The sequence below is a fragment of the Tympanuchus pallidicinctus genome, unplaced genomic scaffold (genome assembly GCF_026119805.1).
Source record: "Tympanuchus pallidicinctus isolate F22 unplaced genomic scaffold, pur_lepc_1.0 scaffold25, whole genome shotgun sequence".
Classification (NCBI taxonomy): Eukaryota; Metazoa; Chordata; class Aves; order Galliformes; family Phasianidae; genus Tympanuchus; species Tympanuchus pallidicinctus.
The window spans coordinates 4,372,443-4,390,430 of NW_026294742.1; the positions used below are offsets into that span (position 1 = coordinate 4,372,443).

The following is a 17,988-nucleotide window of genomic DNA, read 5'->3' on the forward strand; positions in this document are numbered from 1 at the left end:
AGTTCTGCTCCTCCATTTAAAGCACAAAGGGGTGATTTATGCTACCTGAGTTAAGGTACCGACTCTTCCAATCTCTGAAGTTGTCCACAGAATAACTGCCAAGAAACTGCTTCCCAGTGATGGGGCTTATTCTGCACAGACTGTGACTGGTGCTGAGTTCAGAGCTAAACGTGATCTTCTTCCTCTGTCTTTAAAGGAAATGTGGAAATCATTAATGCGAGAGAGGTGGCTCCTAAAAGAGCAACAGAAGACATGTTTGGGAACAACACACAGATCTCTCAGAAAGGTAAAGGCAAAGGCTCTTTCCAGTTCCCTTTATGGTGACTTCTGGAACTGAAGAGGAATGGAGCCTTGGGGAAGGGCTGATAAGCGTGTTGAACTTCTGGGAGATGCTGGTAAAAACAGGATTGAAACAAACTGCTGTATCTTTGTGCAGTGTAGACAGTCTATTGCAATTGCTGCTGCAGTGTGACAAAAGAAATTTTGGTGTGTGCATGCGTGGACATTGCCATATACATATAGCTGTGCCCTCTTACTGTAGTGTATTCAACTCTGAAGGACTGGGAACTGCAGGCAGGTATGATGCCTTCTGTGCTCTGAGTAGCTTTGCACTGATACAGAAAAGTGAGAAGAATTGCCCAAACACTTGAGTTACCAGCAAGAGGATAGAGGTGTCAATAATCCTGTTAGCATCACATGCATGGACTGAACCAGTGATAGTATGCACAATCCCTGCTTAAAACCAAGGCCAACAGATAAGCCCTCCTCTGCACTACTGCTTTTTCTTTTTTGTTTTCTTTTTTTTTTCCGTTTTCCTTGCTACTGAAGACTTGCACATTTCTTCTCTGCTCCAGGAGGACTGTCCATTGCTGTTCCAGGAGAAATCCGTGGCTATGAACTGGCACACCAACGTCATGGCAAACTGCCTTGGAGAGACTTATTTCTGCCCAGCGTCAAGTTGGCAAGAGAAGGATTTCCTATTGGGAAAGGCCTTGCATCAGCCATGAAATCTAAACAACAGTCAATTGAAAGCAATCCTTTACTGTGGTAGGTAGAGCAGTTGCGTAGAAAAAGCTGACTGAACAGAGATGGAGCTGAAGTAATTTCTGGGATAAATCTGATGGCAGTGTTTGAATCCCCGGCCTGTCCTCATACTCTGAGCAGCCTAAGTTAATCCTACCTGTCTTTTGGGCAATTGCAAAGCATGTTCCTCTCCCTGAATATCTCATCTGTTGTCAGAACGTGAGTTTTTGGATTATCTCTTCCTCTGCAGTCAGCCTTCCCAAAGCAATGCCTCTGATCATCCATTTCTGGCAATGATTATGAGCATGAAGGGTTTTAAATGCACTTCTTCTTGCAGCCCCATGGTGCCTATGTCCAGCTCTACTTGAGATCATGCTTAGTCTTTTCCTACCAGCTGCAGATTGGTTTGTAATGTAAATGGGATGCCTGTGCTCCTGTACTTTCTTCTGGCAGGCCCACAGCATCAATTGCATCCGTGATTGCTGATGAGGGAACGAGACAGGGATCTGTCTATTTGAAAGTGCTCCATTAGGAATCCAAATGCATTCTCCTGTACTCACTGGAAGCTTTGAGCCTTGTAGCTTCAGAGCCTGTGCTCTGAGCTGAACTGCTTTGCTTCAAGGACAGTGCTTCCTCATCACAGAATTGAATCACAGAATCACTCATGGGTGTCTTGAGGCAGTTGTTAACCCAAGGAACAGGCAGGGAGAGTGGACTGCCTTGACAGACAGTCAAGGAGACCGACACTCCTTCACTTCACTGAGCAAATTCTGAGAATTCACTGTTTGCTTTTATGTTCCTATGAAAGATATCAAGACCCGTGGAGCGTAGCTCAGGCGGTTCCTCTTCTCTCCAGGATGACAACATGAAGACAGATTTGACTAAATCTCTGTTAGCTGATACAGGTGCACATGGTTTTGAACGTGTTTCTCACATCTGGTCTTCTTGATCTCCTTTCTCTGCCAGTGAAGTGTTCTGCAAAGATGGGAAAATCCTACAGGAGGGCGATATTGTCAAGATGCCTAAACTAGCCAACACGTACCAGACTATAGCTGATGAAGGAGCAGATGCCTTTTACACAGGAAGCCTGGCAGATCAGATCATCGCTGACATCCAGAGTGTAGGTGAGAAACAGAACGTCTGTCTAAAATAGCGTGAGTGACCTGAGTGCTGCAGCTTGGTGTGCAGAGAGGAGCTTTGACCTGCAGAAGCCTTGGAAGCAGGTCATGCCTGCTGCCTGATATCCCACCTCTGAGGTCTGTGGCAACAGGAGGCACGAAAGAAGCCATTAGTACTTTAGTGGTTGCATTTGACTCTCGGTCAGAATGGAGAGTATATTCTGTATATTTCTATACTGTAAGTCTAACAAGCCTATGTGTTCTTGGACGTAGCATAGTGGATACTTGGAGCCTGACTCCATCGAGCTTCTACCTCAAACAATACATACGTGGTCCCGTTTAATCTCTCAGTACCACTAGATGGTGGTAGTATCCTATTTTACTAGCTAGCATTCCTTAGCCTCAGTGAATTTCACGTGTACAGGTCATTTCCTGGCTTTATTTGTGGTGGCTAATTACTGTCTTCCCCTTTCTGATAAGAAAAGCATTGGAGCATACATGTTATTCTGCTTGTGGAGTAGCACAAGGCATCTACACTCAAAAGCTGCATCCTTCTCCTGTAAGCAGGGTTCTTATAGGACATCTTGTTCCTTGACCTTGCTGGTGTCCTTTATAGAAATAGATGGATCACCAGCCTTTTGGCTGCTGTAAATTAGTCCAGCTTCGATACTAGGCTGTCTGAGCCTCAGATGGATCTATCAAGGAATAAATTCACCACCTGTGCAACTTTCTGGATTTATCTGTGACCCCTTCTGTTCTTCTTGCTGTGATGCGTGGCAGTACAGACAGTACTTCTCTTCCCACCAGGGATCACAAAATCAAATGTATGGTTTCCTTTTCTGTTGTAGGGGGCATTATCACGATGGAAGACATGCGGGACTATAAAGCAACAGTAGAAGACCCTATCGAGGTCAAGCTTGGAGACTACACCCTATACACACCTAATGCCCCCCTGAGCGGCCCAGTGTTAGCCCTCATTTTCAACATACTGAAAGGTAAGAGTGCCACTGAGCAGTGCCATACAGGCAGTAGGAGTAGAGACCAAGTTTCAAGATGGCCCCACCTGACAGTTTTATTAGCGCCCCATGGAGTACGTCTCTTCCTTTGTGTTCACAATGGTTTGTCTTCTGTTGCCAGGATATAATTTCTCTGCTGACAGCATCAAAACTGTGGAGGAGAAAGGTCTGACGTACCACCGCATCGCGGAGGCCTTTCGCTTTGCCTACGCCAAGAGGACTTTGCTGGGAGATCCAAAGTTTGTCAACGTTACAGAGGTACCTGGCAAAAGCCTTTTCTTTCTGCAACACCCAGGCTGACTGGAACATGACACTTTGGTTTTGGGTGACTAAACAGGCACTGAAATATCTCTGAATATCAAGTGGCTAAGCTGTGAGGGATATAAATGGAGGAAACTTTTCTGCTTTTAGGAAACACAAAATCCTCAATTGACCAGGAGCACTTGAGTTTGGTCAGAGCTAACCCTCCCTGTTTTTTTAGTCTTTGGAGCCTTATTCAATATATGATACTCCCAGCACCCCTGTTGCTCTCTAGCCACAGTCCTGCCTATAGTAAGTGAACCTACGGATGGGAGGGGGTGAGGCAGGATCCCTGCTTTTCCCAACTTCATACTTTGTGCTTTTACTTCGTGAGTCTCCAAAAGCAGCAGGATCTGAGCACAGCCCAGCCTGATGGACACAATTTGCAGCTTACCACGCAATGACCAGAGCCTTGGTCTAGTCCTCTCAACCTGATCCCTCTTCTCTCATCTCTGAAGCAAGTGTAGCAGTGCTTGCCTACACCTTTACAGCAGTGTTGAGGACAGCTTTCCATAGATCTACAGTAACGGATACTGATTAAATTCCCACACAGAGGGGTACATTGTGCAGCTTCTTCCGTGACTGCTTAAAATGCTCTTTGGTACAATGTCCATCTTTCAAGAAGAAGGAAAACCCCTGCTGGAAAACTATAGCCTCACTGCTGGGATTTGCCACTCTTCTATGGTCTGAAGTGTTGGATATCAGCCTCGTAACTGCATGGCTCTTAATCTGCTGAGTAACTGCATTGGATTTCTCCGACAGGCAATCAGAAACATGACGTCTGAGTTCTTTGCGGATAGTCTCCGAAGGAAAATCACAGACAACACCTCCCATCCAATTGAATACTACGAGCCAGAATATTACACTGCAGATAGTGCCGGCACATCCCACCTCTCCATTGTGGCTGATGATGGCAGTGCTGTGTCCGCCACCAGCACCATCAACCAATAGTATGAGCTCAGATCTTGCTTCTGTGTAGGCCTCTGCCATCTTCCTAGTGGTGGTTCCGTGGTTGGTATGAAACCTCACTGAACTGTCATCTCTGTAGCAGGGCAGTGGTGGGTAGCACTGTTAATAGGCACTTGTAGTGCTGAGCGTGTAGGTCAGTTCTTATTGCTGAGACTTATGTAGTTGGGTCAGAGCACGAGATGTGTGAAGTGGGATTCTGTCCTCTGTTGTGTTGGGTTCACCCACCAAGGAAACATCCACTGCATCTGGGTTTTCCCATAAGCGCTGTTGTCGCTGCAGGCTCTGATTTCCCAGGCATCTGGAAGGAATTTGAGTTAATGCAGCTGGCCTGAAAGTGCAGTGTTTGGCTTCGGGTTCTGTCAGGAAGAGCTGTGTTCTGTAAATATGGCCTAAAGCTGGGGGGAAAGAGGGGAGGAAAGGGAGGAGGGTTTTTTCCTGTCCTTAGAAAAAGTCTCTTGCTTGACACATCTAAGCAAAATGCCAACCGTTTCCAAATGTGGCTGCCTTTGAGTTATGTTGCCTCTGAAAGGAGTGCAGGACTGCCTGGCTGGGAAGGGAATTAGTTGTATTTCTTTGCTGTAGTGTTTCTGTCTTCATGTTCCGTGCAGGGGAGCTATGCAGCAGCACTCTGGGTCTGCCTTTCCTCTTTGTGTAGATGTGTGTTCCTGGTATGAACTGCTTCCTTCCCCGCAAAGGGTGACGGAATGTCCTTTCCAGCAGAAGGGAGTGGAAATTTACTCCCAGGTTTCACATTGCAGTAATTCACCTGAAGTTCTTCCCGGTTTTGACATGTCTGTGCCAACTTGTTTTGTCTAGCTTTGGCTCTGATATACTATCCAGTGTGAATGGAATCATATATAATGATGAGATGGATGACTTCAGCTCACCTCACATTATCAATGGATTTGGGATCCCTCCTTCTCCAGCAAATTTCATAGAACCAGGTAGCTGTAAACTACCTCGCTATCTGATTGTTGAAGCTGTATCTTGCATTAGTATGCACTGTCAGCTGTCTCTCTGTGCTCCACTGGGATCTGGAGGGCAGCTGCAGGTAGATCCATTTCATGCTCCTAACTTAAGCTCCCTCCCTGCTCCATCACTGCTTCCTTCAGAGCCATCTCACTGCAGCTAATGTGGGCTGGGATTCTACCACCTTCCTGTACCTATGCTTTGGAAGGAGACAGGGAAGTGAGAGGACAGAAAGGGAAGTCCTGTGGTGTTGGAGAGGCAGCTGTGTGACAGATAGCCCCAACTGAAACAGCACCATAGATGAAGGAGCCTTCAGCCCCCCTGCACAGAAGACCAGGGTTAAACTTTGTATTATGGGAGCAAGGAGGAGATGTGTATAGGGGACAGTGGGACACTCAGGGGATCAACAAAACACAAGATGAGTTAGGAAAATGGGTATGGAAACTTTGGGTTTAGATGTGCAGCGGGAGCTGGCAGTCTGTAAATTACAGGCAGAAAACTGAGCCTTTGTTGAATCTGTGTCCCCAACAGGTAAACAGCCACTGTCCTCCATGTGCCCTTCCATTTTGGTGGATAAAACAAAAAAGATCAGGATGGTGGTTGGTGCTTCTGGAGGAGCAAAAATAACCACAGCAACAGCACTGGTATGTGATGATGTGGACAAAGCAAAGTTGGGGGGAGGCAGTGTTTGGGGTAAAGGATTCAAGTCTCTGCCTGTGATGTGACCGTAGCTATGGCTTCCTGCTGCAAGCCTGGGTGCTGAAAGAGAGGGTCCTGCCTGGCCTTCAGAGGACCAGACCTCCAAACCCAACTCCTGCCAAACAGACAAAGAGTCTCTCACAATTACTCCCTCCCATGACTCTGGGTCTTTTCCTTTGGCAAGTTGTTCTTATCACTTCCAAGAGCCCAGTTACACCCAAAGTAACAATGGGAGAAAGCTGCCTCCTTGTGCAAGTGCACAGCCATTCACAGCGTCACACTGGGTCCTGCTTTCTAGCTAAGGTAGAGCTGAAGTTTCTGCAAGAAGTGTTGTTACAAGCAGCTTCTGAAATTCTTGATGCTAAGGCTATTTTCACTTGCCAGCAGCTTCAAGCTGTGAACTTAGCAAGTGGGGATGGGCCAGGTTTAAGAAAACCAGTTGCACAGCAGTGAGAAGCTGTAAGTGTATGTTTACACTGAGGAGACTGCTGTGAGCCAAACAAGCCAGCAGTGCCTTACTCACAGTAGGATAAATCCAGCTACAGTAGCCTGAGGGTCTGATCCTTCTCCTGTGTTCATTTTAGCCACTCATGGTCTCTTTGTGAAGGAATCATCCTAAGTATATACAGCCTGACTTGCTGCAATGTACCCATGAAAGGGAGCGCTGGAAGAAGAGGGAACTACAATTTACATCCTCTATGTTCTCTAGTGAACATCCTTCAGAAATCTCTGCCTTTGTTGCTGCAAGGATCAAGTCCCTTTGAAGGCAAGGAGCTAACATTAAGGCTTTTTGCATCTCACAGGCGGTCATCAATTCCGTCTGGTTTGGTTATGATGTGAAGAAAGCAGTGGAAGAGCCCAGAATTCACGATCAGCTGTTTCCTGATGTCACAGAGCTTGAGGAGCAAATAGAGGAGGTTTGTCTGATTTGAGGCTGGGGTGTTGTGAGCTTTTTGTCTGGTGCTGATCCAGAGTGTTGGGAAGACGTGTGTGGAAAATTATTATGTGTTGCCAAATGTTCTTAGGGGAGCAGCACTAAAGCTGACAGGTCAGTGCTGGGCTGTTCGAGTGTACTTTTAGTCTCAGTCCCGCAGAAGAGGAACAGCTTATAGTTCTAGGAGACCTACATAAAGCAGGCATTGCATGCTGGGGTAGGCGTGGAGGATTCAGGACACAGAATCCAGCCCATGTGCAGTTTCTCTCTCCTGTTGTCCTCATGCACTTCTGCGTTTCAGGGTGTAGAAGAACAACTACGGATGAGAAAACACAACACCACACGGGGGGGCAGCGGCATTTCGGTTGTGCAAGCCGTTCTCAGAACAGATGATGGATGGGCTGCAGCCTCTGATTCCCGGAAAGGTGGCATCCCTGCAGGCTACTGACCCAGCTCAGCTCTTCTTCATCAGGGCACTAGTGACACTGAGGTGTGGCTGGGAGAGAGATCCTTCAGGTCTGCAATGCAGGGACTTTAACAGGAAAGGGAGCAAATTTGCCTGTGGTTCTATTGACAGAACTGGGACTTTGGTTCTCAACAATCACAACTGAAGTGCCTCGTGCCACAGCAGTGTGCTGAAACAAACCAGGATGCGACCTACTTGGAAAGTCTGTTCTGCCTTGAAGAGTTTGATTCCTGCTTCCTCTCCATCCCAGAAGTGTTTCAGCTAGGAGGAATGTCTCTGTCACAGCTAGAGAAGAGATTTCTTCTTATTGGTGTAGACAGGAGTTGCAGGACCCCGAGGACAAACTAATAGACCCTTGCTATAGGAGGGAGCTTGGCTCAAACTGGGATAAACCTTCACAAACTCACTGCTCTTTGTTTTTTTTTTTTAAAACAAGATGTTTTTCTGCTTTTCACTTCAGCTGATTGTTGGAGATGAGTGGATAACAGGGGAAATGGCTTCAACCTTTCTTATGTTTTCGTTGAGAAGGTCTAAAGGGAGGATGCTACCTGTAAAACTGAGCACAACTAAAACAAATAAAAATGGTGTCACATATTTTTTCTTGCCCATACAGCTGATGTTACCAAAAGGGATGGTGAGAGTCTCCATGAACAAAGTTCTCCTGAGATTTTGTTTTCTTGTTGAAGCTATGAGTGAAAAAATACATATAATTAAATATCCAAAACAAACGTGTTCTTTCTCCAGCTTGCTTCCTACCCCATCATACTGCAGGCCTGGATTCTGAGGAAATTAAGCCTCTAAAAAGCATGCTGTAGCTGGTCGTTTGAAGGTAAGCTGTAGTTAATCAGTCAGTGAGCTCTCAGTAATCTGTATCTGATTTGGAATGGATAACAGTGTCAGTGCCTACACACAGGTAGGTGTTGGTGTTCTCTTACCAGCATGGACTGAAATACCACGTCATATAAACTTTGCCTAAGATCAAGAAATGAGTGTTCCCAGATGCTGTCAGGCTTTAAGGGGTGTTTATGAAATCCTGGAAACAGTGGTAATAGTAACTAATTGCATCTGTTTGGCTGGTGGAAACTTCCTGTCAGACTGTAAGAGGCTCAAAATACAGAACGTACTGAAGAGAAAATGAAAGCCTGAAACTGTAGGCATTACATGCTGCCTCTGTCTCAGTACTTGCTGGAATTGATGTGAGTCTTCAGTGATAGTGAGATAGATGATGCTTTTGATAGGGTTATGACACTGAGGAATGTATGTGCTTATATAACTCCAACTAAATAAGTGACTTTTACTGAAAGGAGCCTGGGATGAACTCTGGATGTCTTCTTCCTCAGCTGTTACTGATGAGGAGGTGTTCAGTGCAGCTAAGGCAGTAATTAATTGTGAACAATGCAGTCATTGTGTTCCTGGAAGAACAAAATTGGTGTGAGGCCAAACCTTGATGTTGTTGGGTTGTTTTCCTTTTGCAGAACTGTGACTTCGACTGTTCCACCTCTTGTAATGCCAGGATAGCTGTTCCTCAGTGGCAGGCTGCAGTAGAAATCCAGTGTGCAGGTGTATTGTAGGAAGTTTGGATACAGGGCTGTGTGCTGCAGCGGCAGCTGTGATACTTGCAGGGAGTACTTGGCTCTTTGGACATAAAACAAGCTGAGCTTTCTTGGCCAAGTGAGATCTGAGAAAGATAGAGGTTGCTCTGAAAGTAATGCCTCCTATTTGTTTTCATAGAAACCACAACAGATACAAAGAGCACAGTAATGCTGTTTGTTAGAGCAAATTCTCATCTCTGAAGACATATTTTTCAAAACAGTCACCACCATCAGCTGTATTTTTTCACCAGCAATGAACAACAGCCTGCACGCTGTGTTCATCAACATCTGTGCCAGTGGAGGTGATGCATTGACACAGTCACTGCAGTTAGTGTAGCATGTGCTCAGAAATGGGGATAACTGGCTTCTGGGAAGTGACAAACATGAAAAACTTCTGCTGAACTGCTTCTAGCAGTTTGAGGCACATAAGTCACTCTTTCCTTCCTGAATTTACTGTATCTGGTGAGGAAAATTCCCTATTTATAACCTATTTTACAAAATTTCCCTTCTGGAAAGTTTAGTTTTCATCATGGCTAACCACACTTCTGTTTCAAATGATTATTATAAGTGCATTTGAATTCTTTGCTCTACAGAACCATTGGCTTGGGCTTTTTTAATATGTTTGTTTATCAGTATCGCTACAAAGGGCTCATTTATAAAACTAAACATAAAACTAAAGGCTTGAATCTACATCCTACACTTTTTTTTTTTTTTTTAAGCAGGCTGTAGACACTCACCCATGCTGTGGCATCCATCTGCTTCTCACTTGGATGTAGCTGTACATAGGGCATGCACATCTCCCAGCTGCTTTGGTTCCACATTCAATTCATGCTGCATTGAGGCTCTGTATCAGTAGGTGAATGTCAGTGAAAGTAAGGAGGTAAGTCCTCTCTCAAACAACTGCTTGTGCTCTGAGCTAGGGAACAGTTTAAGGTTTAAAACACTTTATTAAAAATATAATTTAAAGATCTTGTTAGAAAACAGAGCAGCTTATGTACAGCAGTGCTTTAAAAGTCCATGTGACTTGACTAGTTATAAAAATAATGCTCTTCTGTTGGCATCAGCATGAATGGGGAGGGATGAACCTGGGAGACTCTGAGTTTCTGGAGCACTGAGGAGGTGGCAGGGTGAGGAGGAGGTACAGATTTCAGCTTCACGAGATGTTTTGTTTGTCAGTGAGGGCTGCCACAGTGGGCAGTCTGCATGCATTCCTTTCTGCCTTGCAGATGAAATCTGTGACAGGTTCTGAAACAGCTCAATTGGTTTCAGTGTTAATAGCAAAGCAGTTAAATTGCAGCAAGTGCTGGTCAGAAGATAATATTCCCGTAGCTTCCTTGTGAGACGTTGCAGTGATGGCAGATATTGGAAAGGTGATACACTGCACTGGCTGGATAACTGAGGTGTGCTTTACCCTTTGGTAATGAAATGAAAGGAATTAGGAGAATCAGTTGCTTTATGGCTTGGTTTTTCTGGAAGTGAGACGTGATGGGGCATGGTTTAATAGCAAAGCAAGAGCTGCTCCCCCTGCCTTCAGCCAGTGTCATTTTGGTTGCTTTTCTGTAAGCCCTAAGCAGTTGGTCAAGCTAGAAATAAATGCAGATCTTGTTAAAGCCAGGATCCTGAGTAGTCTGGCTACTCTGTCTGGATCTAGAGAGCTTTACTTAGAAAATCATTGAAATTCATCTGAAGGCCAAGGTTTCAACAAGTCAATGACTTACTGACAAAATTTTGTTGTTAAGAATGTAGACTCATTACTCACCTCTCTTTCTTTACAACAGTGCAGGCAGATGGTCTGGTCTGAGTTTGCTTTAATTGCCTGTGCTCAAATACTTGCTATTGGTGGCCACAGAGCAAGGTTTTTTGTTTGTGCAGTTGAAATACCAAGGGCTGCATGGGAGGTGACAATCATGGGGGGTAAGGAGGGCTCTGCTAGTGCCTACCTAGTTTAACTTTGCTGTCAGAAACACTCATATAATACTGTCTGCATCCATAGGAAAGTAACATTCACAAGCTTTCAGAAAACAGAAGTTTTTGGTTATTTGAGAAATGCATTGTGAGATGTTTATACTTGTTTTAACATTAAATTCCTTTGGCCATCCTAAGAAGGGCAAGGTTACAGGGTAATGGCAAAGGACCTCTTGTATCCAGATAAACGTGTTCAGATCTCTCCTCCAGAAGCTCCTAACTAGTCATGCAGTTTCATTCTTGTCATCTTCAGGGAACATTTGAGACTATTTGTAATAAACAGAGAATTAGAGCATGTACTCAGGCTAAGAAAGGTGTTTTGCAACTGCATCAGCACTTTTCAGCAGTCTTGGTGTTTGCCTGTCCAGAAGAAGCTCATGCCTACAAAATAAGTCTTCTGATTATATATCCTTTGCATTTCGAAGGAAGTTTTATAAAGCTTCAGAAGCAATACAGTTTTTCTTCAACTGCTGTCTTTATCTGTCTTCCCAAACTACTTCTCTTCTGCAGGCAATGAGGAGGAAGAACAGGCATAAATGAGGACTCTCCTACTACAGGGAGAGGTGTCATCAAGGAGCGAAGCAGCAACTTCACATTGCCCCATAGGAGGTTTAGACTTTAGGTGACCAGTAGGCAGAGTAGAATAAGGCTTCAGCTCCTGGTTTCCATTATGTCTCTAAAGTAGAGAACATGCTTGGCAGTAAGCTGGTGCTATGGTGCACTGATTCCATCTGCCATTCTTTGAGAAAAGTAAGGCTCATCTGGATGGGAAAACCAAGAGGTAGAACACAAAGTTTTGCTTTCTTCTCTTTCTAAACCCACCCTGGAAGCCCCAATGTAATTGTATACGTTGTAACCCTCACCCTACTGACATTTCCTATAGTTACTCAGTTAATTCACATTGCTGAGCCCCAGCAATTAGAAGAAGCTTATCATGGCAACAGCCTGAAAGAAACCAATTCTGTTCTTAACCGAGGCTCTCGAGCAGCAGTGGAAGATGCATGAATCTGAATTTAGTTATCTCCTGTGGTTTGGATTAGAATAGAGACGTTGAGATGGCATTTCATGCTAATATCCAGCTGATTTCCCCAGCTTCCTTTTATCAGAGTAAGCAGAGATGCATTTTCCTTCCTTGGAAACTCCCTGCACGACATTCATTGCGAATTCAACTTTCTGTTCTTTGTGTCCTCTTTTCAGCAGGTTGTTTCTAACATCCTGCAGAAGAAAAAAAATGGAGTAAATGGGGCAGGAACCTGAGGTCTTAGCATTGCCATGTGTGGAAATGAAGTATGTATGTGCAAGGTCAGGTCAAGAGAGCACGATTCAAGGAAGAAGGAGGTTAAGCTAGAAGCAAAATGCAGATTATTCAGGAGAGTTACAGAGTCCAATCTCCTTCCCATCAAAAGGAGATGATGAAGGGAAGATCCAACCAAGGCTGCTCACCTCACTGAAGTGTTTCTCAAACAGGATGCTGTCTTTGTTGGTATGCATGATGGGAGATGAAATGGCACGTTCCAAATCATAACCAAACCACAGCTTGTTTACAATGGCCTGCAATGAAACAAACTGCATGCTAACTGAAGATATGGAATAAGAACCTGAACCACGTGTTGATGGTTGTTCTTTCTATTTTCATATTTTACAGAAAAAGTCCTGTACAGAGAAGTTCTGCAGCAAAATTGTATGTTATGTTTACAGGTTTTTTGAACCAGATAATCTTCTTTTGTTCTATTCTCTGGTATCAGAGACAGTGAAGAATCCTTTCTTCACTTCTCCAAGTCACTAGCTTTTCAGAATTCTAATGTATCCTTCACCATCATCATCTCCACCCTGAAGAGTCCTAGCCTATTTTAATCACTACAGCCCTAAGGCTGTTTCATATCCCTGCCCCATAGCTGTGGTCCATATAGATGCAGTGCAGTTCCACCAGTATCCACCACCAACTCACAAAAGCTGCTTTTCTAGATTGCTTGGGAGTATGCAGTACTGTATAATGATCATCTCAGATCTTTACTGGACATCCCTGGTGAGCTTCCTCCCTGAGAAAACAGTTCACTTTTTTTCCTTCTCTGCTTTTACAGAAATTTAAACAGTTACTGGTGTATGAAAGCCTTCACTCTTAGTACTCCAGTTCAAGTTACAGTATTTTGTGATGCATTACCTTGTTTTACATTGACTTTCTCAACTTATTACAGCTGTGTTTGTCTATTAATTCTATTATTTGATATAGTTTGTACCTTTTTTCCCCATCATTTACTAGCTTTTTTTCTCTATAATTCTTTTTAAGGCTTGGGTCACAGTTACCATCTTTTATCCTCTGGTACTGAAGCAGACTGATGGGAGATTACATTTCAGATCTTGGTATAATTTTTTTCTGATTCTGCTACTGCTTATTTATTCGTCCTGCCACCTTTGCTGACTCTGGCTGTCCAGAAATAAAGTCTTAGGTTGGAATACTTCCTATGCTTCTTTCCAGATGAAGACAGAAAGAAAACTTATGTTTATTAGACTTCATGCTTCTGTAAGTTTTTTTTCTTTAAGATGTGTTACTCTCTGCGTATGCATGGAGGTGGCTCATTGTTGTGACTGTTTGTTTCCATCAGGTAACTTATTGGTTACCATGAGGTTTGGGGCAATGCTTTTCTTCCTAATAACTTCCTTAACTTGCTCTTTAATTCTTTCAGCTTCTTCCCTTTCAAAAAAGAAGCAAGGGAGTCAGCTACCACTTGCTCTAACCTGCAACCTGCAGCTATTAGAGACTTCTAAACTGAAAACAGAACAAAGCACCAAGGAGTCAAAATCCAAAAAGAACTGAGTAGAAAAGAACAAGTGGGGATTGACTATGCTGGAAGTCTGAGAGGGTTGAAAGAGCTGGCAAATGCTGTGGGTTCCCCTACCTCCCCCCATTCCTATTCCCTCCTGGTGGAATTACAGTCCAACAGAGAAAAGCTAAAAGCAAGAAGGTGAGGATGGACTGTTTGCAGCAGGCCCTCTTCTCTGCTGCCCACTTAACAGTACTATCAGCAGCAAATGTTTCTTTTGTTTAGCTCTCAAGCCGATTGGTGCAAGGTGTTCCTGTGCAGTACCTCTTCACTCACCATAGCAGTAGCACTGATAATCCAGCCCCCTCCTGCCCCTCCAATCACCAGCATGTCTCCTGACTTGGAGATGAGGATAGAAGGCACCATTGCTGAGGGAGGCCTCTCTCCTAGGGCAAAGGCAGAAAGTATTATACCTCCTGTATTAGGGCACACAGATTCATTTCTCCCAGCTGTGCATTCCTCATGGAGAACCACCCTCATTCCTCACGAGGCCCAAGTTTTCCAGACATCTAGATGGCTTGTGCTGAGACCCTACCTCACAAGAAACTGGCCCTTTACAGTAGAGGCTAAACAGGAAGGACAGAGTGCCATGCAAATAATCAAGACTTGCTGCAGGTCATTCAACCCAGATAAGGATCAATTAGCTGCAATCCTGCCCTTGGAATGCTGATGTCCTCTTTCTTTGCAAACCCAAGGCAGCTTGCATCAGGAACAGCTTATTTCACAAACCCATGTTAAGTGGTTGCTTTACTTCTTCTCTTCCCTAACTCTCTTCCCTACTTCTTCATTAGCTTCTGCATTTTTTCTTTAAATCCCTAATTTCCCTTGGCAGAAACCAAAACTTCTGTGTTTCCATGCTGATGTGAACAGACACTACAAGACTTTATCCTCTCTTAGTCCGAGATAAACTTGCTCTCATCTAGACTTTGAAAAGTAAAGATTGCCTACAGTTTGTAGATAGCTCCTGTCCATTCGTACATAGCCTGATTCTCCATCTTCTGGCCTTGTTGTCTATTTTGAGGTTGAGAATGCTCACCTGCATTAATATTTGCATTTGCTGTGCAGAAATCTGCAAGTTCATTATTCAAAATGATCCCAGTCTGGTTGGAATAAATGAAGGAGCCAAACCTGCAGGGAGGAAGAAAGCATCCTTTAAGCAACCAGTGCTCTTCCACTGTGGATGACATTAGCTTAATGTGGCACCCTGCTGGGTTACCCCTGCCTTCTGCCAACCTGCAGCCACTCCAACCAAGGTTTCCAAAACGTATTTGGTTTGTTGTGCAGGAGTTACAGAGAGCTTATTTCTGACAAGTGCAGTGGGGACTTGCTCAACCCACAGAACCTCAGCAGAGCTCCAGAAGTTGTTACGTTTGTGAACTGAGGTGTTGCTTTGGGCTGATTCTCAAAGGCCTTTGCCATCACATGAAAAAGAGCATTCACAAGCAAGAAATTGCTTGAATCGCTGAAAACTTTGGTTGTTTTTATTTTTTTTCATTGGTGTTAAACAGCCCTTGCATATATCCTGTAAGACTGTGAGGCCTGTGTTAGTGAAATACCAACCCCCTGGCTACTCACGGATAGTTGATGGTGCTGGTGGCAGACACAGCACTGCCATCTGCAGCGAGCACAGAGATGTGGCTTGTGCCTCTACTTTCATAGTGGCTGTGGACGAGCTTCCAGAAGTTATAATGCTCAAGTGGATGGTCCCCACGGGCATCTATTTGGCTTCTGACACGCTCAGCAGTCCCGTTGGACAGCATGATTGCCACAGTTGCCTGTAATCACAGCAAGGGCCTGTACCATCAACACGCTTCATCAATAAAGCAGAGGGAATGAAGGAAAAAGAGGGGGACATTCAAAGCGTTGCCATTTGTCTTCCAAACAAACCATCACACATGATAAGCACTGCTTTGCTGGGAATGGCTGAACACCTGCCTGCAGTAGGAAGTAGCAAATGAATTCCTTGTTTTGCTTTACCAAGTAAACTGTCTCTACTTCAACTCACGAGTTCTTATACTTTCATATTTCTGATTCTCCCCCATCTCATCTGGGTAAGAGTGGCTGAGTGGTGCTGAGCTGCCTGCAGGGGTTAAAGCACAACACTTGGCCAGCTGATCAATGTTGCTATTGAGTAGCAATTCCAAATAGTCTCTTTCCTTCTGTGGCTGCAAGGCAGGAGGGTTCAGTGCATCACCTGGTGCTGTAGCACTGTGCTGGCAGGCAGGGTAGCCTGGACAATAGGTAGCCTCCATGAGGGCTTAGCACATAGGCTAGAATATGTTTGGGAGAATGCAGGTAAGGAAAGGGAAAAAAAAAGGAAAGGGAAAGCATATGGACTCCTTTGTTTCTCTTCTTTCAAGCAGTACAGAAGAAGCTGCCAGTGTTGCTGGTGTCTGTCAATACTCTCCGTGCACTACAGTAGCTTACCTTAGCTTCAGAGAAGGTTGGATCTTTCATCTCAGGTTTTAGCATATTGCCAAACTTCAAGGCCTCTGCAATAAGATGGTAGGTTTCTCCCTTTTCCTTTGGTGTCGACAATGATGCCTCATGGAATTTATACTCTAAAAAGGAGGATGGATTCAATTTGGTTAATGGACCCACTGGCCATTGCTTTTTCTTGAAGAATTTTATAAAATGTTTAAAGGAGCCTCCTTTCCCCAGTTCACTTCATAGAAGAGAATCACAGAATCATTAAGGTTGGAAAAGACCCCTAAGACCATCTAAGTCCAACCATCAGCCCACCAACACCGTGCCCACCAAACCATTTCCCTCAGTGCCACTTCTGCACTTGGACATCATCAGGGACAGCAACTCTACCAGTTCAGTGAGCAGCCTGTTCCAATACTGTGACCACTCTTTCAGAGAAAACACTTTCCTGATGCTAGAACACTGTAAGAATGAGCCAGTTCCTCATCCTGTTGCACAGCATAACCATAATGCTGCTTTGGAGTCCACACTGGCTCACCAAGACCCTTTCTGCTAATTCATTTTCTAATGCTCTAGATCAGTTCTCTTTGCAAACCTCTTGCAGCACACTTTCTCTTAGCAATTTACCTTCCAATATCTTGAGGATGAACAGTAGCACAGCACCTCCCAAGGGCGGAGGAGGAGAAAACACAGTGGTGTTTTTGTTCAGGGTAATGTTCAGAGCTGAGGATACTTCTGCTTTGTATGCCTTAAGGTCCTCCATTGAGATAACAGACCCTTCAACAGAAAACCAAAGAGACAGCTATCATTAGCATGTTAACGTAAGCTTCTAACAGGTGCTACTGGCTGGACACATCAGAGCCTTGGGAAGCTTTCTGAAGAGCCATTTCTGTACACTGAATTTCTTCTACCTAGCACAACAGAGACTTCTTGTGCTCTTATCTAACACAAAACTCTAGGACATTATAAAGCCCAAGGGAACTGAAAAGGCCAATATATGAGTGCTACGGGCAAATACCAGAGTAGTGGTTGGCTCTCATCCCTGCTTTTGGGCCTAAGTTATGAGAATAGGGGAAAGATGTTCACCCTGTATCACCTCAAGAAATGAGTAATTGCCATATTCTGGCTATCCCCAGATACCTCCTCACTGTCATCCAGTTGTGGGAAGAAGCCTGTCTGCTAGTATTAAAATGTAGCTGTTACCTACCAACTTTCCTAATGTCTTCCACCAGGGCCTCTCCTATCTGTCCCTCATAAAACGCTGTAGCTCCATTTTCGGCCAAAATTTTCAGTGTCTGCTGCAGTGCTGGCCACCTGAAAGTCTTTCCAGTCGTCAAAAACTTCTGACCATCACAAATCAACGGGCTGTTAAAGAAGAACATCCATCAGATTACAGAATATGCTTATTCTGTTCCCAGTGCCAGACCCTCTTTCCTACCTAGAGCAGATTTAGTTTCTGGATGTCATATACTTTCCAGAGCAGTGCTATATTGCAGCATACATGGAGAAAAGTAGCCAACTGCTACTCACAACACCAGGCCCATTTTCCCATAGACAGAGTTTCCTCCATGAGACCTAATGCTTTGACCCCAGCTCAGACCAGCGTGGCTTCCCTGAATAAGTGCCTGCTGTAGGGCCCTGCTGTCAGGGGACAATTTCCACACAGACAGAGGCAGGCTACATCCATC

At 44.5% G+C, this 17,988-nt stretch overlaps 2 protein-coding genes across 7 annotated transcripts in view; one reads left to right on the top strand and one right to left on the bottom strand.

Moving 5' to 3' along the window:
- GGT1 (gamma-glutamyltransferase 1) overlaps positions 1-8,088 on the top strand; it is a 26,573-nt gene extending 18,485 nt beyond the window's left edge. For all 6 annotated transcript variants that reach the window (XM_052689449.1, XM_052689451.1, XM_052689450.1 and 3 more), the window contains exons 4-13: positions 197-286; positions 855-1,047; positions 1,990-2,147; positions 2,990-3,136; positions 3,279-3,415; positions 4,220-4,407; positions 5,243-5,370; positions 5,927-6,039; positions 6,898-7,011; positions 7,330-8,088. In XM_052689449.1, coding sequence (XP_052545409.1) covers positions 197-286; positions 855-1,047; positions 1,990-2,147; positions 2,990-3,136; positions 3,279-3,415; positions 4,220-4,407; positions 5,243-5,370; positions 5,927-6,039; positions 6,898-7,011; positions 7,330-7,476 — 1,415 coding nt within the window. In that variant the 3' untranslated portion in view covers positions 7,477-8,088. The remainder of the gene's footprint in view (positions 1-196; positions 287-854; positions 1,048-1,989; positions 2,148-2,989; positions 3,137-3,278; positions 3,416-4,219; positions 4,408-5,242; positions 5,371-5,926; positions 6,040-6,897; positions 7,012-7,329) is intronic.
- The window catches only part of GGT5 (gamma-glutamyltransferase 5), a 21,429-nt gene continuing 11,296 nt past the window's right edge, over positions 7,856-17,988 (bottom strand). Inside the window, exons 5-12 of the mRNA XM_052689453.1 lie at positions 17,508-17,665; positions 16,928-17,077; positions 16,301-16,434; positions 15,449-15,648; positions 14,910-15,001; positions 14,150-14,259; positions 12,495-12,602; positions 7,856-12,266 (exon numbers count right to left, since the gene is read on the bottom strand). Of these exons, the coding sequence (XP_052545413.1) occupies positions 12,120-12,266; positions 12,495-12,602; positions 14,150-14,259; positions 14,910-15,001; positions 15,449-15,648; positions 16,301-16,434; positions 16,928-17,077; positions 17,508-17,665 (1,099 nt within the window). The 3' untranslated portion in view covers positions 7,856-12,119. The remainder of the gene's footprint in view (positions 12,267-12,494; positions 12,603-14,149; positions 14,260-14,909; positions 15,002-15,448; positions 15,649-16,300; positions 16,435-16,927; positions 17,078-17,507; positions 17,666-17,988) is intronic.